The sequence below is a fragment of the Oxyura jamaicensis genome, chromosome 4 (genome assembly GCF_011077185.1).
Source record: "Oxyura jamaicensis isolate SHBP4307 breed ruddy duck chromosome 4, BPBGC_Ojam_1.0, whole genome shotgun sequence".
In the NCBI taxonomy this organism is placed as follows: Eukaryota; Metazoa; Chordata; class Aves; order Anseriformes; family Anatidae; genus Oxyura; species Oxyura jamaicensis.
Window position 1 is genome coordinate 47,780,541 of NC_048896.1, and position 23,090 is coordinate 47,803,630.

The 23,090-nt window shown below is 41.3% G+C and overlaps 1 protein-coding gene across 2 annotated transcripts in view; it reads left to right on the forward strand.

Moving 5' to 3' along the window:
* Positions 1 to 23,090, forward strand: part of TSPAN5 (tetraspanin 5) — an 83,446-nt gene that overhangs the window by 50,915 nt on the left and 9,441 nt on the right. For both annotated transcript variants that reach the window (XM_035325334.1, XM_035325336.1), the window contains exons 2-4: positions 9,209 to 9,259; positions 19,310 to 19,456; positions 21,131 to 21,301. In XM_035325334.1, the coding sequence (XP_035181225.1) occupies positions 9,209 to 9,259; positions 19,310 to 19,456; positions 21,131 to 21,301 (369 nt within the window). The remainder of the gene's footprint in view (positions 1 to 9,208; positions 9,260 to 19,309; positions 19,457 to 21,130; positions 21,302 to 23,090) is intronic.

The following is a 23,090-nucleotide window of genomic DNA, read 5'->3' on the forward strand; positions in this document are numbered from 1 at the left end:
GATACTAAGCTGTTTTTTCTCTGCAGTGTTAGGCTAGTGCTATTGTGCTGCAAAATGTTTATTTTCTCAGCTAACTTGACTTCAAACTGCAGAGCAGGCAGGGAGGTGTTGAGCTCCGAGTTAGCAGTGTAATGCTGCACGCGTTCTCCACTTGTGCTCAGGTTTTTACCCCAGCCCTGCCAGACTGCCTTCTTTACGCTGGTGTTTTTAGCTGGGATTAATTGTCTCTGGCTAACAGCTGAGGTGCGTCTTTGCTATATAAAAGCACCACTAGAATAAACTTGTGTTTGTAGCGTGGAGTTACTCCTTAAGAAGATGAAGTCTTTTAAGCAGTGTTGAGGAAGATTTTGTTGTGTGTGTGCCCGTTTCTACTTCCATCATGGGTCGTTAGAGCACAGGTTGCCTCATCTCCTTCTAACTTTGACTTGAATATTAGGGGCGAGAAGTCTGCTGTTGGGGTACTCAGGAGGCCTTTGTGGTCCCTCACTCTGACAGAGGTCTGCTATTTTTATTCAGTTTATGCCCTAACATGTCACTGTCATGCAGTGTGCCCAAACAGCACCGTTCAACTAGGTCTCGTGGGACTCTTAAAGGCAGAGTTCTCCAGAGTCATATTAACTTTGAACCAAATGAGCCCAACATAGCAGCTTTTGCCTGGAAGGCTTGTGTCGAGACCCTGGGGGTTGCAGAGGTCCCGCTGGAGATTCTGTGTAGGACAAATGTTCCATGGGTAACTGATTTTCTGTGGCACCCAATGCTAAAAACGGAACGTTTTCTTTTAAAACAGTGTCCAAACAAGCATGAAAACTTGCCCAGGATTCTTTTTTTCCTATTAAGAAGCTGCTTTGTGCTCTGATATGCTTTTTGCCTGGAAAGCCTTCTGGGGCTGAGCAGGAAGTAAGGAAATCAATTTCCCGTGTAAGGAGGAATTGCACTCTGGCACTAAGTTAAAATGATGGGTGAATGCAGAAAGCCAAAGCTAATCCAGTTTCTGTGTGTTTATTTATTTATTTCATGAGAGACCCTCTTTGGAAACTGACATATGACATAAAGACTTGATTGCTAAGCTCATTCTAGTGTTTCCAAGGCTTTCTTAAAAATGATCTTGTCGCACTGGCCTCCTTGGTCATGGCTATGCAGGTAAAGCTGGGATCGTACAAGCAGCAGCTTTGCTCTTACAGGTAAGGGTGAAAATGAGCTTGTCTGGTGGGCACGTGCGCTCTGCACGCCACCCTTGCGGTGCCAGCGTGCCTCCTCCATCGTGGAGGAGCGGTGGGCAAGGACTGACCGCAAGAGCGCAGCTCTGCAGCAGGAGGGTCTTAGTAAGGCAGCGTCACTTCCTTTTTATAGCTTTGCTCTTAGCGAGCCATCTGCATGTACTACAACTACATTTCCACATCCCCTGAAGAGATTTTGTAATGCTTTTTTTTGTTTTCCCCCCCCGATATGCCTCAACAGGAGGAATTAGCTATTAACATTTGTGCAAGCTGGAAGCTCTTACAGGAGGCAAAGGCAGTGCAGTCATCAGGAATTAGTCTGTGGAAATAACGTAGTTCAAAGTGACAATGAAATCAGGAATAAAAGATCGTACTTAACATATGAACCTTTTATATGACCTAGAAGGTACTGCTCATGCTGTTGATGCTGCTCAAGCTGATATTGTATGAGAACAGATTATTTCATAGTTGGAAATCTTACAATATAGTTCTGTTTCTTCAACACATTTATTCTTCAAACAAATGGAATGCCTTCAAATTAAATGGCAGTGATAGCACTGTATAGTCTTTAAAACAAGTCCAGCGCAGGTGCCAGGAGCAGAACCTCCCCAGAGCGCCGCATCGCGTTAAGCAACGGTGATTTGAAGGGGCACCTTGCAGAAGCGAGGAGCATTTTCTCTACGTGTTTAGTCAAGCCCCCAGTTCCTCTGTGGAGAATGATGAATAATAGAGGTGCTTTTGATGCTGTCTGGAAACAAGACAAAGGGTCAGCAGCCTGTTTGAGTTAGACAAGCAGCTGTTTTATGGCTGCTTTTGTTCACTGCCAAACTGTGGAACTTTTGCTGAGGAATAAAACCTTCAGGTAAACAGCGCTCGTGACCATTTGTTGCCTCCTGTTTGTTCCATGGTGCTTCTGTTTGAAAAGAACTTGAAATCACAAGTTTTGTTTGCTCTACCCCCTGCCAAGTAATGTTATTGCAGAAATGACAAATTGATGTCTACTTCTGCAAATTTTACCTTAAGTGGGAACTAGAAAGCCATCTTTGTAGTATAAAAGTATCTAAAAAACTTTAATTTTGACATAAAGTAAAAATTTGATTTAAAATGTTGAATAACCAAATACATCAAGGGTACATGCGGTAGCTTCTAGATTTAGTAAGAAGCAGTTCACTACAAGAGAAACTGCCAGGTTAGATTACCTTGTTGTGTGGAACAGAATTTTTCAGAGCTCTGGTCCACAGACCATCTGTGCCTCCAAAAGCTGCACTGGGAGGTCTACAGAACCATGCTTAATATTTAATCCGTAATTTTTAATTCTGGGCAGTTACAGTGTAGTACAGGGGAAATGTTGAGGGTTGACGGTGGCTAAAAACACTACCAATTGGCTGTGTCCCTCTATTGCATGGGCTACAGGGTTCAAAACTTCACAGCCCCTCGTGTATCTGGATGGCTCATAGTAATTGTTTCTGCATACTGGAAGATAACTTTGATACCTGTCTATAGGGTTTTGGCTTTATTTCCTTTCCCCACATCCCTCTGAAAACCCAAGGGATGTACAGACATGCATGCACGCAACTGATACAGCTTTTGAGGTTACGCTTTTGTTTTGTGTTACAAAGTAGCACAGGTCTCTGTGCGCCTGGCTGCTTCTTTGGAAAGGGAGCAGTTGCTGTGCCGTCACATAACGCCTACCACATCCCCTCCTGTATCCATCCCCTTCCTCCTTCCCTCAACACTCACTGCAGTGACCATCAGTGACCATGGATTTATTTCTTGTATTCACAAAGGCCACATATGTCTGTATTTGCCATTAGGGAGTTTCTGGTTCAGAGCTGGACCTGCCCTGGGCCCGGGGTGGAGGTGGTACGGATGCAAGAACAGGGCTGGGCAGGGGGAGCAGAGGCCCACCGGGTACTTCGTGCAGCTCTGAAGCGAAGCCAGGGAAGAGGCCCACGGCAAGGTGCATGTAGCAGTTTCTCAGTCTTCCCACGTAGGACCTCAGTTTGGAGAGTCTCACTGGAACTTGGAAAGAGTTAAATTTAGTTTATCTAGGCTTGAGGGGAGTTATTATTCCAAAAGTTGGAGCAGGGGAAATTGAGTCTAATTCATCCTCCTTTTTTTCTGTTTTCCAGTATATCAATTTCTGTGGACAAGAGGAGAGGGACTTCAGTCTTTAGGGACTCTTGCTTCAAGCTGATTGGCAGTACTTACAATTGCACCACCAGAAAGCAATAAAATAAATACATAGAGCAACTGTAACACAAAGCAGATGTCTTGCTTTTGCAATTAAAGAACTGGAGAAGGCAATAAGAAAAATAATAGCAAATGTCTGTGCGTTTGGGAGGGTGAAGTATATCTGGCTTATTTTTAAAACAAACAAAATGGAAAACCCCATACTGGTGCAAATAATAAATACGTTAACAGTTCCAGTACCTTGCATTGAAAAGTGGGGTCTGTACAAGCTTAATTCTTCATTAGAAAGCATCATGGTAAGAGTCGTGCGAGATGGAGCAGACAGCTTTTCTCTCTGTGTTCTCAGGTCTGGTTTTCTACTTTGGGGGATTCTATAAAATCAGTTATGTCTCCAATACAGCTGAGCAAAAAATGTGTGAAAACTGGGATTTGTTTCTTCTCCGTGTATGCGTTTTTGCATTGGGAGGAAACAGGTATCACAGGGACAGTAATCTGTGAAATGTAGTTTAATGTATTTTTAAAAGCTGAACATAAAAAGGAAAGGAATTTGACGTCTTTTAATCTGTGTTCAGTCTATATCTGAATGTCGCTTTGAACCAAAATGGTAATTAGTCACCAACGCAGCATCTTCATTCGCCAACTGTAGTACATTGAGTTTTCTTGCTGGTAATGTCTCAAAGCAAACAAGAAATGGGCTTTAGGTGAGCACGTTCTTTGTAAGCATTAACATAAATATGTCAGCGTGTACATGCGTGTTGAGCAGTTTGCCTTTCCCGTAGTCACGGTGTGTGTTTAGCCACCTGCAAATGAAATGCTGTACCCGTTTGTGTTGGGAATGGAAACATTGCTAGAACTGGAGAGGAGGGAAAAAGGAACAGAGCCGACTTCTGGTGTCTTCTTCCTCTGTGATACTGGTCCTGGCAAAAGCGGTGTTGTTGAGAAGAGAGTTGAGAGGGTATTTTACTCATTTTGTTTAAAAGAATATAGATTGATATATTAAAAGCAGGGTGCACATCTGTGGCGTGAAGAGCACAAGAAATCTGTGTGAAACTTTAATTTCAGTGTTTCAGCACTTTTCTCAGTCAGAGCTTCTTAAAAACAAACAACAGCAAATGCTTTGTGCTGACAAAGGCATTAAGCTCCTTTTTGCCCTCTGTTGAAAAGCCAAAAGACTGATTTGATACAAAATCCTGTAAAGAAAACAGTGAGTTTTCTGACTTCAAAGTATCTATGGGTGGATCTGAGCACAGACTGCTGCAGAGGAAGTGCTTAGGGAAAAATTATTCACTGGGGTTTTAGAGCTGTTTAGGAACTTGTCAGTGCTGCTTTTATATACGTGCAGGGCTCAGAAGCCCTGTATTTCCCTGCTCACATTTCAGGACGTGAAATATTACTCTCTGTGTTGTCCCAGTCACTGCTGCGTTTGTCACTAAAACAGTGTACCCTGCTTTCCCTCGCTGTGCTGGCTTGAGTCACGCAGGAGGAGGTCTTGCTGTATGGATTGCTGCAGGATCTTGCAGGGAAGAGGCACCGAACCGACTGTAGGATCCCGAGTCTCCTCGCTAACGCTGCGCACGGCTCTTGGGGCAGCTGGCAGATCTACATGCTGCCTCAACACAGGACTTAAAAACATAATAAAAAAACAAAACACCTCTATCATGAGAAAGTTCTGGTTCTGAACTTTCACAAGTTTGACGTGTTCCTGCTAGTGTGTTTGTAATGATGTGGTGGAGGTAAATCTCAGGCAGCTGTGCCGTAGTAATTCCCCTCTCAACTCTTTACTAACACATTCACATACAGACATACGCTGGTTTATGCACGTGGCATATTAACAGACCTTTTTGCTGCTTGGTCTGCAGCTGTCGGGCTTTTGGTTGAAACCCGGTGCCAGGTTCCTTAAGAATGTCAGCTGGAATGAAAAATTCAGTATACCAAGTACCACCTGATTGCTCTGCTTAAGCTCATCTCCCTCTAAAATTTTATCTAGTATTTACATTGCTGTTTACCTCAGCATCCTTTAGATGAAATGCCGTTCTGTATCCCTAGCAACAGAGTCATTTACTTCCATGCAGGCAAGACTGGGAATAAGATATATGCAGTTTGAAGCACTTATCGATCAATCCATTTCTGAAAACTGCACATAAACTTTGTAAGTAGGGCAACAGCACAAGTATTGCTACACTTTCTGCTCTTAAATACCTACGCTCTTTATAGAAGAGAAATCTAAACACATTTATTTGATGTTTACAGACTGAAAGCCTATGGCTCAGAAAGCACTATTGTGCAAGTTTTTTGTAATGCTGTAATACTCTGGAGGAATATTTTAATGTCCTCCTGCAAGTTGCTGTTTAAAAAAAATAATCAAGATTTTACAAGCTCTGTCCCAGATCCGGTGACCATTTACAGACTAGATGTCTGTGGAGAATTGAGGCCATCTTTGTCTGTATAGTGTTTTGTAGATAATGAGGCCAACTTCCACCTTTTTATTACTCATTGGAATAATTTAAAGGATGTGAATGAAATTTTCCAGGCTTAACTGAGAAGATGTGGATACGTGTCATCCTCTCCCCATGTGCTTAGGATGTAAAGAACTTTTCCTTCTGGTTACAAGCAAGAAGAATAAGACCTTCTTGGAGCCATCTGCAGAAGGATTACAAGATAAGCAGGATATACATCCTGCTTTACCTCTGGTTCTAACAGCAAAAATCCCTCTGCATTTTTGCTAAGCGCTTTCTACTTCTCTTAGGCTACACAAAAGTTTTTCATAATTGTCAAGAGATACCGGAGTTAATCCTGGGGAGAGGTGCAAGTCTCCTGGCGAACATCTCTCTCGTGCCAGAGGGGATTACTGAGAGCATTCCTCGGAGCTTCACTCTACAGCAGGCTGTTTGTGCAGGGGTGGGCATTGCTTGGGATTGATACTAGGGGGTTAGGTAGGCGGCATGCCGAGCTCAGTATCTTGACTTAAATGATGCAAGTAGAGTTTGGCTAGGGAAGGAGGTGTTCAAGCAACAAAGCATCAATACAGTGATCTCTTCCTGCTTATTTTCTCCTGATAATCAATGGTTTTAAAACTTTCTGAGCCAGAAGCTATGTCAAAGTCAATCTTTGTTAGCTGTGGATCCTCCATTAATTTATCTAATCCTGTATTCTGAATGCCAGTAAGTGTTTGACTTGTACAGCATCCTGTTTCATGTTTCCATCCCAACCCTTTTCTTCTCCTAATGGGTCTTAACCATTGTTCCTTTTTTCACCAGTTGGTCAAAAGTCAACTGGACAGAGATTTCTGTTCTGGAATACGAAGAGGACAGAGCAGCAAGCAATTCTGTGAGTCCTCTCGGAGAGTTTTCAAGAGAATCAGTTTCCTGGGTTTTGTTAACAGGCTTGCCAGAAGCTTGAGAATCTCAGTTTTTTTAGGTGCTTCAGCTTAGTATTGTACATTCTCCTCTCAGTTTACAGAGTAATGAGATCAGTCTGGCTTGAGACCCGTATAGTCTACTCTAAGTTACCTTCTGCAACCCATGAGGTAATACCTTATCCCTGTATCTCAACATCTGGTGAAGAATAAGGACACTTAACTGGATTAAATTTAATAAAGTTGGTAGATCTGAGACAGACTTGCAGCTGATGTGTATGGCTGTTAAGTTACGTATGAGTGCACTGATCAAATTCTTTTTTATTTTTCTATGCTCACTCTGTTCAAAACTATATTGAGCTCCTTGCAAAACATAGTGTTTTGTATCTCTCTAGAAGTAAAAATTTGCCACTTCCAAATGCATTTATGGATTTTTTTTAAAAAAATAACTTTTCTTATACCCCACTCCTGTTCCTTCGTCCTTGCTACTTCTGACTGTGTAAGAAAGAAGGAAAGGCGCTTGATATGGGGAAAAAAAAAAAAAGTGAACTTAACTGCATTTGTCTGAAAGTGATTTGGAAACTTGTGCAGCTTAATCTTGTCAAGTTTCAAATAAGCAGTCCAGTCAGAAGGATTATACACACTTCTGGCAAGCTGTGCAACCACAGAGAAAGAACAGTCCTGATGCAGGTAAGATAACCTTTTCCTGCTCACGTGGTGTATCACAGGAGACTGTACTTTCAAATCAATTTTTTATATTCTATAGACAAATAAGGGTGCTGAAATTGCAGACTTTCTTGACCTGTTTTTCTATTCAAGAAAATTTTCAATTATCCTTGTATTTAATACAGCCAAGCTTGTGACAGATCCCTTGCTGCCTTGGAGTATTGTTTAAATTTGCCGTCGTGACTCTTCGAGTCAAAAAGGAGAGTGTCACTCCAGTTAGCATAGATGTGCTTCTGGGTGAGCTGGCGGGGTGTAGTAGTGTTGGGCAGGCAGAGCATGCTTGCAGAAGGTATCACAGAGGTATGAGGGGTATTGGGGGACTTCAGGGTATTGCAGTGAGGATAATCCCCTTGATGCTGAGTTATGCTGTATGGAAATTCTTGTGGTATGGAAGCTAGAATTGCCACTTAACATTAGTGTAGATAACAAAGAAGGAATCTTGCTTTGAAGCTGGTGAAATCACTTCTGGGAAAGCTTTTAAAGTTGATATTCCTGCCTCCTCCCACTTCTAAACAGAAAAACATTTCTGTCCTGTTTTGCAAAGAAAAATCGTTAGGATACTTAGCTGTTTACGCAGACCTTAAGAGAAAATGTGCTATGTGCCAAAATAAATCTGTGCGCTGTGTTGTCCAGAAACCACAAGGAAAAACAAGTTTGATGTTCGAGCACCATTCAATTACATGCCCTGAAATTAGTGTGTGTAATTTTCTTTTTAGCTAGCACTTAGGTTTTAAAAACCAGGGATTGAAGTTGGACAGGTGGATGTTTAGAGATGTGCTTAGCCTCCCAGTATATGTTTTTTTCAGTATTCTGTATGATTGGTACTGTATCACGCCAAATATACAGTGGTGGTGTCAAGAGATGGAGTCTGACTTTTCTGCTTGTTTCACAGATCCTTTGTGTGGATTTTGTGTGGAAATCTTGTAGTATTTGGAGGGCAATGATACACTTAAATTATTCAGTGGAGTGGAGAATACAGGGATGTAGCAAACCTAGATACTATTCCCCTTTCCGTCATTGTTGGAAGGCCTTTTCTTTTTTGAGTTTGCTACTTTTGAATCCCTTGGTGGAGAAAGACGGTCTTCATGCATTCTTTTATGAAATACAGAAACGTTCAGTATGAAAAGGGTTAGTAAATATTGGCTTTAGTTTTTAAAAATTCTTACTCTTTCAGACCTGTGAAGTCAATCCCCCTGCCCCCCCTCCCCCCATTCCCCAAACCCTGTGTTATGTTTAAACATCCTTCTGTGTTTGTGGATAATATTGCTAAAACTGATAATAGAAGTATATTTAGGGCTCTCTTTTAGTCCCTTTCTCTTAGTAAGTGGTCTGTGAGAGGTGTGAGGACTGTTGTTCTGTGTGTGTGGTGGATAATACAACAGCAAAATAATGTGTTGCTTGCTTGTGAAGTTTGCCTTGGGGCAGTCTGACAAGCCAAGAAGCCTTATTTGTGTGATGCTGCAAAAGTGACATTTTATTGTATCTACTATTTGTATGTAGAACATCCCTGAATGAGCTGTGCAACCTTAAAAGTCCCCTCAGTTTTACTGGTTGAGTTGTAAAATAAATAAATTAAAAAAACCACTATATGCATATTTTAAAACTCTTGCTAAGCTCCCAAAGTCCTGGTAAAGTTGATTATCCAACATAAAGGATGAGTTAATATGAATAAATTTGTAGTTCCTATTCTGATATTTTTTATTTTTTTTCCCTTTAGTTCCTTGGCATAGCATTTCTTGGCATTGGATTGTGGGCATGGAATGAAAAGGTAAGTTGAATGTGGCATCAAACTCACCTTATTTCTGTTTTTCTTATGAAATATTGGAATAGCAGTGTGCTGCACATTTTGTGTGTCCACACAGTTTCTACTCAAACAAAATCAAGCTTCTCTGTCAAATAAAACCTTGGCTTGGCTCACCTAAAGGAAGATCCTTGGCATCTTTCCTGAGAATGCTTTGGCAAGAAATCATGGCTGACACTTGCAGATGAAATAACCATTTCAACCCGTGCACGCTCAAACGGCAGCACAGGCGCTGGATCGCTCTGCTGAAGGCGGTGTTGGCAGCGCGTCCCTGCTGCACGTGGCCCCAGGAAGGGAGAGGGAGCCTGCGCCTCTCAGGGGGCAGCTTCTTGAAAGCGAGCCTCTCCAGCCTCGTTGCCTGAACGTGGCAGGCTAGCTGCTGTTCCTCTGAAGGAAAAGCAAACCAAACCTGAGACAAAACCATTGTTTTTCCTTGTGCACATGAAGTTGTCCACTGGCTTTCTGTTTAGAGACTGTAAAATCAACTTGGAAATGAGAAGAAGGGGAGATAAGGGTGGAGAGAGAGAACCCACTTGTGAACCAGAGCCTAATTTTTAGCTTGCTTGCTGCAGAACTTGGGAAGAAGGTAAAATATCAAAGCATAATATACAAAACAAGTCAGTATGTACTGGGTTAGTGAATGAAGAGCTTGGCCATAATATATCAGCTAAAATTAAAGCCAGGAGTTTCCTTTTCTTCTTTGTTTAAAAAGTTGAGTTGAAAATAATACGACATGGTTGATAGCAATGGTACTATGATATTTAGTTACATAATGTTTTTCTTTTCTAATGGAAAACAAAGTAAGTTCCAAAGTGATGTTCACTTCAGGCGTAACTGGTGCTTGCAGCAGAACAAAACAACACATTGGAAACATTGGAGTTTTGCCACTTGAATTCAAGATAAGTTTTGCTGATTCAGAAGTGAGTTATTGACTTAAAATCTAATTGCTCTGTGCATGTGCCTTGGTTGTTGATAATTACAAATAGTATTTCTCAGGGCTAGTAATAGGGTATTAACTAACTTGCACTGTATACACCCATATATGCAAGTTTGTGTTTATCTATATAATGTGTATGTATGTGTATACATGTATATTTACCTACTATATGATGCTCATGTTGGATGATTATTCTCACAGAGCTTATGATACCTATGTTTAAGCCTCAGAGAAGTACTTTATTTCAGTGTGACTTCCCAGACAAGTTTTTAACATTTTTGTATCGTTCCAGTGGTAAAACAAACGATTCCTGTTTAGAATAAATGAGCATGTAAAGGGAAATGAGCTACAGTCTAGTTTGTGTAGTCTAAAATATACCACCCCTACAGCTTGAGGTTGTTCAAGCAGAAAGATGGCTTGTTAGGTTTTACATATCTTCTGTATGTGAAACCGCCCCCACTTCCAAGTAAAAATGCTTTGAGTTCATAATTGTTAATAACCAGAAGCTAAAGCTCATGTTATTACTTGAGATCTGGACATCTGTTATCGTGTCATCTTAAACTCTCAGTAGTCAGATCCTGAGAGAGGGAAAAAATGTCATGTTGTTTTTAAGACAAGCAAATAAAACCTATTGCAGTTTAATAGGCATCAGTTCAGGCTCCATATGCGGTAGGTTTTTATGTATAAATGAATAAATAAAATGCTGTTTCTTGCTCTAAAGCAAAGGTCTTTCCTTGGAAATGAGCATCATCTCTCCCCAACTGTTGTCCTGTGGTGCTTAGTGTGTACTGCTTCAGTTTGTGGTTGCATCAATCAAAATGCCGTATAGGTACAGATGAACTGCAATGCTCTTGAGCATAGAGAGGCTTGATTTTTTTTTTTTTTGTAGCAGGAATAACGGAAGCATGGCCTTGTGGCAAGCCAATTCAGGACCTTTTCTTCATGCAGCTCTCTGGGGGACGGTACATGGCCAGAAGCTGCAGGGCTGAGTGCCAGATACCCACAGGCCTCATGGAGCTACAGGGGGGCAGAGCAGTTACAGCCCCTGCGGAGTTGTTCCTGCTGCATGTCTCTTGGGCATTCTGGTCTGTTGTAATGGCGTACCGTAAGACAGCAAATTGGCTTTGCAGAAAAGGACCTGTGGATCCTGGTGGGCTCCGAGCTGACCATGAGCTAGCTGCTGGCATCCTGGCTCACATCAGGCAAACAATTGCTGCCCTCTACTCAGCACTGGTGAGGCCACACCTGGAGTGCTGGGTCCTATTCTGGGCTCCCCACTATGAGAGAAACCAGCAGAGGGCCATGAAGATAATGAAGAAATGGGAGCTGAGAGAGCTGGGACTGCTCAGCCTGGAGAAGAGGAGGCTCAGGGTGCAAAGAGGCTGGAGCCAGGCTCTTGTCAGCAGTGCCCAGTGCCAGGACCTCTGTTGCCAAGCTGATGTCCCTTCCAGCCTCAGCTGTTCTGTGATTCTGTGGAGACTGCTGTTGTCCCAGTGAACTAAATCTTTATCATTCTAGAACTTAATGGTTCTACTGTACAGCATAAATTTGTAAGTTTTTTGCAGGATTGGATCTTCAGAAGGGCTTCTGTACTGTGAGGTGATACGATAGTGGAGAGGATTTTATTTCTGTCTTGAGTCATTTGGCTTTATATCCAGCTGTGTTGCTCCGTATCCTGGCCATCAACTTGAATATACTTTTGCTGTGTCAAAGAATCTTTTTTTAAGATAGAAAGATAGTGTACAAGGCCATGTTAAAAATGCAGGATGTAATGAAGTAGTCCACGTTTTACAGAAGTCCTATTTGCTGCTGGGTAAGAACTGTTTGTGGTCGATCTGTGGATATGGTGGCTGGTTTCTTTTAGCTAGGTTGGCTTGAATTCTCCCCTTTAAACTTTGTTTTAAAGAAAAAAAGAAAGAAAAAAGAGAAAAAAAGCACAGTGTACAGTCTCGTGACCTGCCTTTGCAGGGAGGCGAAAGAGCTCATTTGTCAAACAGGCAGCAGAATTGGCCTGACAGCCAGGCGGCCAGGCCTAAACAAAAACTGGGCAATTAGCATTCTGAGTCATGAACCTGACAGAAAGCTGGGGGGGGGGCAATAAACTCGGGGCATGAATAAAGCTATCTATACATGGATGCACTATATAGCTCACAGTCTCACAGTGTTTTCAGGCACCCTACTGTTGGGCTCGCACCATTAAAAAAAAAAAAAAAAAAGAGCATTCCACAGCAGCTGGTTTTATTTCCCCCCACACCCGACTAGTAGCATGAACATTGTTAGCATAGAAGGAGCATGTACTAAAGAGCTTGTGGTAAGTCCAAGCAACTTAAGCTACATTTGCTCAGTAACAAGCAAAAAAAAAAAAGTTTCACTGACTTTTTTTAAAGCACTTAAAGCTTTTTTTTTTTTTTTTTTTTTTTTTTTTTTTTTCCTGTTGACTTTTTAAAAATAAACTAACCATACAAAATGCCTACTTCCCTCCTTGGCTGTATTATGTGGTCTTAAGGCTTATTGAGAGTGTTTGTGGTATGATGCCAGTAGGTACTTGGGAAAAAAAACTTCCAGGTTCTCCTGCCACCTGCAGCAGAGTTATATGCAAGTGCAGTGAGAATGAGCGATGAATTGCTCGTCTGTCTTCTGACAGCTTATGGGACCATCTGTGGAGTGGGAGCTTTTAGGAGAAAAGTTTAGGGGTCTGCAGTAGGTAACAGGTTGTAAAGGTAGAGATGCTAAGGTAGGGAAAAAACGTACAGATCCTTGCAAAATTTGTTCATTAGACTTAGTTCCCTTCTAAAGTTGTCTGAAAGGAGGAGGGAGAAGTGGAAGAGGCTAATCACATGCATAAATATGGTTTGAAGGCTTTTCGTGATTAAATCAGCATAACTAGAAAATGCTCCATCTCAGAAGGCGGGCTGTGCGATTTGGAGCACCAGTTTGGTACTTCTGTGTGCCTGCACAGTCTTCTTGGTGAGCAGGAGCTCCAGATCTGGATCTCAAGATTTAAGCTGGACTTTTACATGTAATTGAGACCTGCTTTGGTGCTCTAGGACAGGCTAATTCTCTACATAGAAACAGCCATTGTTTGTCAGGCAAAATCTGTCTCCCCCTTGCCCTGAAATTAAAACTACAGTGTGTTTTTTCTTTTTTTTTTTTTTCAAGAAAAAATTCTTGCTGCTTTTTACCGTCTCAGTAAGGGGCAAACATCAAGAGGGAGTGATACACCAGTTGCTCCATAGTTGTTGCTCATGCATGTCCATTATTTAGCTCTTCTAAAAAAAACCAGTTGCTGACAGCAAAATGCTGTTCATGTCATGTGGGTCCTCACAAGCTGAAGGGTACTCAAAGCATATTTCTTGCTTCTAACCCAGGACTGCATCTGTGGTTTTTACATGACTGGGAAGGACAGGAGGGTATATTAATACTCACTGTTGCCTTTAATTTAAATTTTAGTACCTAAAGGTACATTATCTAAAGAGGCCTTTAAATTGTTTGCTAGTGTTCCAAGATCTTGTAACTATTAATCCTGAAAAAGGCAGAAATCTGTATCTCAAATGTGTTTATGCCACTCATTTTCATACTGAGCTCTGCCTTGCCCTGCCAAGACAGTTAATTCTCCTTCATTAGAAGCTTGGAAAATAAAGTTCTGCTGCTATTACTGTTTGCTGTGGAAATGCAAAACCAACAAAAATCAAGGAAATAAGTTTTGTAAACATCCCCCACCTCATTTCTCTCTTGCAAAGACAAAATTCTGGAGTGGAATTAATTTGGCATGTTTCAATGGCTATTGTTCTGTTCCTCACGCTCATTCAGATGTGCAGCATGGAGAAATGGCATGAATTTTATGACTAGGAAAGCAAATATTTTTCCATTTAAAAATAATACGTTTGGAAATACTTTTATTTCCCATCACTCTCATATGTTCCTGTTTGCCAGTGTTTTTAAGTCCTGCAGACAAGCTTGTGGAGCAGGTTAATCCTCGGTCTGCAGAGAAGAAATGTTTCTGAAGGTCTTGTATTGCTGAATCTTTTTTTCTGACCATTTGCCTTTTTTTTTTTTTTTTTTTCTTTTTTACCCCAGAAGTGGAATTCTGCAGCAGTTTAATGACTTTTTTTCTGTCCTTTTTTTGTTGTTGTTTCCTCTGATTTCTCCCATCCTCCTTATGTTGGTTTCTCCTTTTTAACAGCCTGCTGCGTTGTTGTTTTTCATGGGGACTGTTGAGTCCTCTTCTTTCGCATTCACCCTGGTGGGCTGAAGTGTACTTTCACAGTGTTATCACCTCTTTGTTCCCTAGAACAATTATTTTCCTAAGTTGTCTCTGACTCCAGATATCTTGAATTTTCATTACTGGGTCAGCTTTCCAAAACTGCTGCTGTCTGTAGTGCTTCTGCTTGAAGCCATTCTCTCTTGCCCTGCAGTGTGCTGCTGTTTTCTTCAGTCTAGTTCTAGTGCCATCCCATGGGCTGAATGCCTTCCGTTGTCGGAGAACATGAATTATATATTCCAGGCGCACGTCTTCATTTGTAAGTAACCTAGTTTGTGTGCTCTCAGACTGTTACCTGATGTGAACGGAAGCATAGCTTGTGGGGAGTCCCTTTAAAGGAGCTCACCTGAAATGCTAATGTAGATCTGTTACTTGTGCACTCTATGTGAGATCCAGCTTGTAGGATGGAAGGCTCCGGACGTGGGAAGACAGCATGACAACAGAGAATCTGTCACTGGATTCAGGCATCTCTTAAAATGGTTTTCTACCTGTGCTCCCATACTTTAGGAAGGTGACTGCAGTTTTGCAAGATCTTCCGAGAGGCCTGGCTTGGTCAGCTGGTGTTTGTTGGTGTGGCAGAAGGCACCACCACTGCTGCTCCTGCCACTCCTTTGTTGGGGAAAGGGGCAGGTCCTGCTGTTTCACTTGGCTTTTCTCCTGAGTTGGTGTGTGGTAGGAATATGAGACTGCTCTTTTCTGTTGCGTTCCTGTCTCATGCTATCCTAGTGACTGAAATCAAATCCGCTTCACAAGTAAAGGAACTTTATTCGTAACTTCACCATCACCGATTTTAGCTCAGTTATGGATGATGATTTTTTCACTTCACAACCCCAAACGAATTTTTGACTTGTGGTGGATGAAAAAGTTAAATAAAAACCCAGGTGCTTGAGTGTACAGCAGGCAATTGAGGGTGGGGGAACAGAGCAAGCAGATGAGCTGGAGATCAGCCAGGGAACATGTCCTGCTGGTTCCCCTTGTGGGGCTACAGCAGAGCCCTGGATTGATGCCACAGTGAGAAGGAAAGTAACAGAATGTAGCTTTGCATGGTGTTTACTGCCATGCTTATGTCTAAACCACCAAGAAAGTGCCCAGAAACATGACCATACCTCTGAATTATGAATATAGGTTTAAGAAGAAAATATTTCCTTTATTTGGATGCTGAAATATTAGCAGTAATTGCAACTGTTTAGCAGTAAAGATTGGACTACTGCAGTAGTGATGCTGAGAAAAATCTTTTGTATTTGTAGAAAGCCCAACTTTAAAGGATTTACAGGTGGTCTGTTTAGGAATTGCATCCCTGCAAGAGATGAGGTGTCAAACAATCATCATCTGTTACAAGAATGATCCGTAGGCTGAAGATGGGATAAAGACAGAATTGGCCACTACGAGATCACTGTGCATCTCTGCCAGACTTTGCCCAGAAGTCAGCCATAACAACAACAAAAGCCTGAATGCTGTGGTAAAAGGCATTACAGGAACCTGCAGGATAGGAAAAGCATGCGCCTATAGGAGTGTACGTTCAGTTCTGTTTAGCAGTATAAAATGAAATAATGTTCCTCAGTTGTTGCCCTGCTGCTTGGAGCAAAATACACTTTTCTTTAAAGTATTGCACTGCTGTTTCTCTTTGGAGAGCTTACGTGTAAGTGTCCAGAAAAAAAAAGCAAATCTGGAAGATTACAGAACTGTATTTCAGCAGTAAGCAGCAATCTTCTATCAGACTACCTCTGTGCATGTCTAGCTGTAACCACAGAGCATTATCTGTGTTTGTCATTCCTGCTGCTAGCTATTGTTTTATTGCCAAAGCCTCTCTGAAGACTGTATATCCTGAGGTGTCTCTCCAGAATACTGATAACTTGGAATTCATATGCAGAGAGCACACAGTACAAACGGGAATTACGCGGTATATGCTTTGTGCTGTCAGGATGTATTACTTGGGGTTTATCCAGGCTAGGTTTATGATTGCCATATGCAGACTAGCAAAAGATGCACATAAAGGTGCTCTCCAAGGACAGCAAACAACAGCAGATAAAGCTCACATTGTTCTCCTTCAGTGCTTGTCAGATGAGAGCATCCTGAGGAGTCAGAGCTGGGAGGAGACCACAGATGTGATGAGTGACTTTTGCCAGGGTACTGGCCACTTGTGGCATGCCAGGGTGGCAAGAGCCTGGCAGTGATAGAAAATCAAGTCAGGTGGGAAAGGGCGTGATCAGAAAGGGAATATAAATACAACTGGTTTGCTAAATTTGGTCATCATTGAGTGTGACAATACAAAGCGGGCTATTTCTTTTTACTAACACTTCTTTATATCAAGACTAGCTTCTCTAAGAGCAGTGTCTACAAGTGTGAGCTGAATTTCACTTGGATTTCATCTTTGATTTGAATTCTACTTTCATATGGAAAGAACTTGATTGGACATACTAATTTGCTGGTTTTTAAGAAAGACAAAGTGTCTTACGAAGAGAGGCTTAAATGACTGCTTGTCCTTCTGGATTTTTTGAAGTAAAATAATTGCAATACAAAGGCAACATCCTTTCTCCAGTGGCTGTTTTCACATTCTGCCACATTATAGTGCATTAATTCACAAAATGAGCTAACGTTGAAAGAAATGAATAGTAGTTTTTGCTTAAGGCATAATTTCTTCTCATCTTATGAGAAGAGAAAACACAGAGAGCACTTTGAAACTTGGTTAGAAGTCATTACAGCAGACCTTTTCCCTGGGGCCGAGCTTGTGTCTCCTGACTTGCATATGTCCAAGGCTGTGCCTTTTTTGGAGGTTTGTGTGTTAGATTATACTGCTTAATGTTTGTTATTCTTAACCAGGAAGTTATGCCTTTGATTTCTTTTCTGTGGCATATGTAATGAAGCAACAGTAGTGGAAAACTTCTGCACAAGTTGATTTAGTGTTAATGACTGATAAAAGTTGAGTTCAGCCTGGCTTGTACCACCTCATCACTAGCTGCTTAGAAAAGGGGCCATGCCAACTGGTCTGCTTGCATACTGCCTCTGAGCAGCGTTGTGTTATGTTATGCCTTGTGTCTATTTTTGTCTATGTAATGAATGAAAATAACACTAATGCTATATATGAGATTGGAGTAAAGTGTGAATGTGATTCTTTTTGTGTCCCTCTGTCAGGCAGTAGCTACCTGTAGGAGGAGGTAGAGAGGTTTGTTGTTTGTAATGTAGGGTTAGGTTGTGCTCTATTTTTATCTTCTAGCATGCTGGCCTTTTCCAAGACTCCTTGCTGTGTGCATGGGAGAAATGCAGGTGCCTATTTTTTCCAGTCTATCGTGGTCTTCAGAAATAAAATAAAAAAAGACAGCCTTCATTTGCTATTTACTCACTGTCAGTTTTGCGTGGGAAATTATGGAAATGGTTGCAGACTGTGGAGTGCTTCATTAGAGATACCGGGTGTATCACTATTTACATGCTATGGGTGGTCCAAATTGAGTATAAAAAAATATCACAAATCCAAAGCCACAGTTGTTAGCTGTTAACAATGTTACTAATGACTTTTGGAAATGATGCTATGATAACATCCTTCAGAACTATAGCTGCTCTGGGAGCCTTTCAAAGAAGCAAAGGGAGTATGAACAGGAAAAAGAAAAAGGACAAAGTACTTGAGAATAAATCTGCAGATACAGAGCTGTAGAGGAGAAGGTTTGTGTTGTTGCTTTTCAAACCACAGCTCATTCAGGAGTTAACAGAGAGAAAAGTAGTCCAAAGCACTCTGCGTGGGTTCAGGCTTCTTTGAGAGAATACGTGGAGAAACGTCCACTACAGCAGCGTGCTTTGCATCGACCTATGGCACCAGGGAGTTGAATGAAGAAATAGTGATACTTCAGCTTTTTTTTCTGCCAAAAGGCTTTGGGAAGTTGTAACTGTTCTGTGCAAGCTCACTGGAATAACGAAAACTTTGTGTTTGCTCCTTGACGTGACCCATCTGTTCAACATCAGCCAAACTCTGGCTAAAATGTGTTCAGAAAAATAAAATAGTTCCTTGGGACTATTGGCATCACAACCCAAGCTCCATTTCTGAGGAGGCAATGGCATTACAATCAGACCATGCTGACTGACTGTCATACCTAAAACAGAGCATATGTAATCTACCATATGATAGGTATAACCTAAGCTAGTGCAAACCACCTCCTAAGACAAGTCCTTGAACTGCCTTCTGTCCTTCTAAGAGACTTAACACTAATTTGAATTTTTCTTCCTGCTAATTGATGAGTCAGTAGCCATACTTTACTTATATAATGACTTTTTGACGTGTAGATGACTGAAGTTTTAATCTAGCTCGTCAAAATTTGTTGCTGCAAAATGCTGCAGTTAACCTAGGAGCTCACTTCTAATTTCTGTCATTTGTATGTAGTGAGCCTAAATGCTAAATTCAAGATGTTCTTGCTGTTGACTGCTTTTTCTATCAGAACATTTGTAACTGTGTGCTTACATAAACAACGTATATGATACCTCCCCATGGGTAATAAAATTGAGTTAAATTTTATTCAAATGTCTATTCTTACTTTCTGGCAGACTAATTCTTATGGCTACAGATGCAGCGAAATGCCCTGTGGGTTTTTTGCAGAAGACTGTAGAAGCACGTTTTGTTTTTTATTCCACATGTTGATTCAGAAATGCTGTACTTACTCACCCTTCTCATCTCTTTATTGAATGCAAAGATCTTACTGTGTTTTCTTGCTGTACTGAAGAACATTTGTTTGTTGTATGCCTCTACCTTTTTAAAAAGGAAAAATGCAAGCTGAATTTGTACAACAGAAAGTTTGAACGCATCTGTTACACCTTGGCATTGTTTCTTTCCCAGGGAGTGCTGTCCAACATCTCCTCCATCACCGACCTGGGAGGCTTTGATCCAGTTTGGCTCTTCCTCGTGGTAGGAGGAGTTATGTTCATATTGGGATTTGCAGGATGCATTGGAGCTTTGCGAGAAAATACCTTTCTTCTCAAATTTGTAAGTAGCCTTTGCAACTGTGGCATTCACTAGTTGCTTAAGTCACGTTCTGTATTCCTGCTTAGCTGTGTAAAGGTCTTAAAAAGCCTCTTGGGGGGTGGGATGTGCTACTGATGAGAGTACTGCTCTCTGAATCTCTTATTTAACTGTTAATACTTCACAGCTCTTCTTCTTCGCTGCTTACTGTTGTTTTTGTTTAAGTGTTTAGAAATATTGATGGTAAGAATCTTAACACAGAACTACAGCTGTTCGTATGGATATAGCCTAACATTCTGCCTTCCTGTTGTTACAAGAGAAATTTCTGCTAGGAATCTGCATGTTGAACTCTGAGTCCGTAACCAACCCTCAGTGAAACAGAAGGAATGTAAATACCCCACTGAAGGTGATCCATGTGCTAGCTGCTGTGCTGTACCCTCGTGGTACAGAGGAGATAGGACTGTTAGGAAGGGGCTGCTTGCTGATATCCTCAGCTCCGTACTGCTTAGCTCATGCAGAAAGGCCTCATCGCTGAATGTCAATTGAAGATTTATTATACATTCATGATTCTTTCCTTCACTATCCCAGCTTCCAGAGCTGGGCACAGCCTGGACAGTATTTGTTTTCATAACCATTAACTGCTAATATACACAAAAAGGGTTCCAGTGAAACAACTGCCTTCAAGTGACTGATTTGGCCCCCACAAACACATTGTATTGCAGGAGGAGGCAGTTGACAGTTACGGTTCTTGAGGCATTTTTAAAGCAGCTTGGGATAAATCTAGCTTGCTCTTGTGTAAAAAAAAAAAAAAAAAAAAAAAAAAAAAAGGAAGAAAAGCTATTGTAACATTTTTTTTCTCCTGCCTTGCTTCTCTCAGCTTGCCTAAAATGAACCCATCTGCTGTACCAGAAATAGCTTCCTATACGGCAGCTGATGGAGAAATTAAAAATGCATCTGAACAAACACAGAGAGCATATCAAAAAGAAACTTAAAGAGGCAGCTGCAAAAGAGATGGACTTCCAGTATATGAGGACCCCTGTGTGTTTAAAACACTGTAGGCTCAGTGGAGATGCATAGAGAAAGTGGCAGATCATTAGTAATGCCTTTGGCATCCATTGCATTTGCATTAATCATCACAGCCTCATTTGGTTTTAATGTGGATGTGAGTCATTCCATAGACATTCCTCTCTGACTTAATCATTAATTAATTTCTGCTGTTACCAATTTCTTTTTGCTTTACCCGCTTAGGCAAAGCTTTACCAGTGAGGAAGTCTAAGGAAATAGTCACTCAGAAAGCATTTCATTGGCTTTATTGTTTGTTCTTTGCATTTGGAAATGGGAGTGCCTACACAGAAATTTAAGATGAGTTTTCAGAGAGCCCTGGCAGGTGGCCATCTGTGTTGAAATTTACAGTGAACTCTCTTGGGCCTCTTTGGAAATTCCAGTGAAATGTCCTGCTCTGGGTGCCAAAGTTTGAATTCATTGGCATTTTTATTATTTGCTAGAATAGAATTAAGAGTACTGTACTATAGCTCTAATTAAAAATGGTGTATTTTAAATTTAAAATGTATTGTGTGCAGGAATAGCTTGAGCTTGCACTGAAACAAAGCCCTACCACCAGATACAATTGAGAGCCTTGAAAAATAGATTTTTGGCCAGAAGGCAAAATAATTTAAACCTCTTTCTTTTTCTTCGTAGTTTTCTGTGTTTCTTGGAATTATTTTCTTCTTGGAGCTCACTGCTGGTGTTCTAGCATTTGTTTTCAAAGACTGGATCAAGGACCAGCTTTATTTCTTTATAAACAACAACATCAGAGCATACCGAGATGACATTGATTTACAAAACCTCATAGACTTTACGCAGGAATATGTAAGTTGGACTATGTTTATTTTTTCTTGCTTGCTTTAAATAAATATGTTCTCTCTCTCTCTCTCTCTCTCTTTTTACTTCCCATCTGTTTGGTCTCTTCAAGAAACAACAGAAATATTCTAGCATATAATCCTTGTTATCTTTACAGAACTTGTACGTACCCACAGCACCTGTGAGAAGTGGCTTATTTGTTGGTGTATAATTCAAAACTATTAAGTTGGAGAGCTGGGCTGATTTATTCATGAAGCTTTTCAGAGTCAGTGTGTCAGATTGAGTAGCTACCATCAGAGACTTGTGTTCAGGTTGTTGGAGCAAATTCTGTATGTATCTAAAAAGGTATTTTAGGTGGCATGGCAGGTGACATACATTCAGTTCTGTGATGATGATGGTGGTGTTTTAGCAACATGAGAGGTGCCACACACACCACACTGCAGAGTGGCAGAGATGCTTGGCTGATCTGAGTGAAACTACAAGGTTCTTTGTCTTTACGAAGACTTAATGCAGTTAGCCTAATGAAGTGGGCAACTCAAAGTTCTGGGAAGAAATCTCTAAATGATGCCCCACCTGCACCTGGGGGAGAAGGAAGAGTGAAGCCAGAGATGCACACGCTTGTGCAGGTTCACTGGCTTTTACATGCAGGTGGTTTTGCCAGTACGTTCCTACTCTAGTACTTTCTTATGGAACGTGTTTATGAACTTCACTCTGAGTTTGGCCCTGTGTAGCTACACTGTTAAGTGTTGGTTGAAATCGTCATATTTCTGATTTTTATATATTCTGCAAATAAATTATTCGATGTTTTATTTGCTTCTGTATCCCCTGGGGGAAAAGGGACTGAGTAACAGGATGTGGATCCCTGCACTGCTTTGAATATTTTCCGGTTTCGAGAAGGTCTGGGGTCAACGCAATCTGAAAGCACTGGTACATGCGTATGCAACTAAAAGGCTGCAATCCAATTTTGCAGCAGGCTGGCACTAGATAAAACCTGCTCTCCTAACGGGATTAGCACTCCTGATAGTTAAGTCGGGAACAGCGTGAGTCTGGAGAGCAAGCCACTTTTTCAGCTAGTAGAGATAAGATGAAGACAGTATGCTTCTGGTATTAGAGGGACCTGTTACATCCACAGAGAGAGAATTTCCATTCCAGCACTTGAAAGTGCTGTTAGCTTGATTTATTAATTATTTTTATTGTTATTTAGCTGGCATAGATGGGTTTATTGCGCTAGATTCTTGAGTGCTGTAAACTGTCAGTGCTCCACTGATCTCCGGTCCATTCTTTGTACATTCAGCATGTTTCACAAAAGACTGAGTCTGCCATTTGGAGTATTTACACTTTTTGAAGGATTCTGCTTACCTTCAGTAAGTGAACGGCTGCGTGGTGTTTAGCTTCCTGCTGGGTTAAACCACAACGAAGTGTTACTTGCGTAATCTGTGATGTGCAGTAAACACTGAATTCGTGCTGTCGTGTGTATGGCCTGACAAAGATTCCTCCAAACTGGCAAATGGAGTAGCTGTACTAGTGCAGCACTTGGTGCTGACTAGTTTTGCTGAGAACCCAGGGCCCATCAAACTGGGCAGAATGTCACACTCTTGGCTGTACCTGGGGTCTGAGCTTGTAGGATTGTGCAACTCGGTGCTTTTTGGCTTATCAGCTTGTTCCATGCTTTTCTCTCCAAAGAGCAGCACTACAGGGTATGAACACAACTTTAACCCCAGGGTAATTTTGGAACAACTTAGAGGTTTGAAATGGTCTTTAAAAAAATACAGCTCTGATGAAACAAGAAGGAATCTCA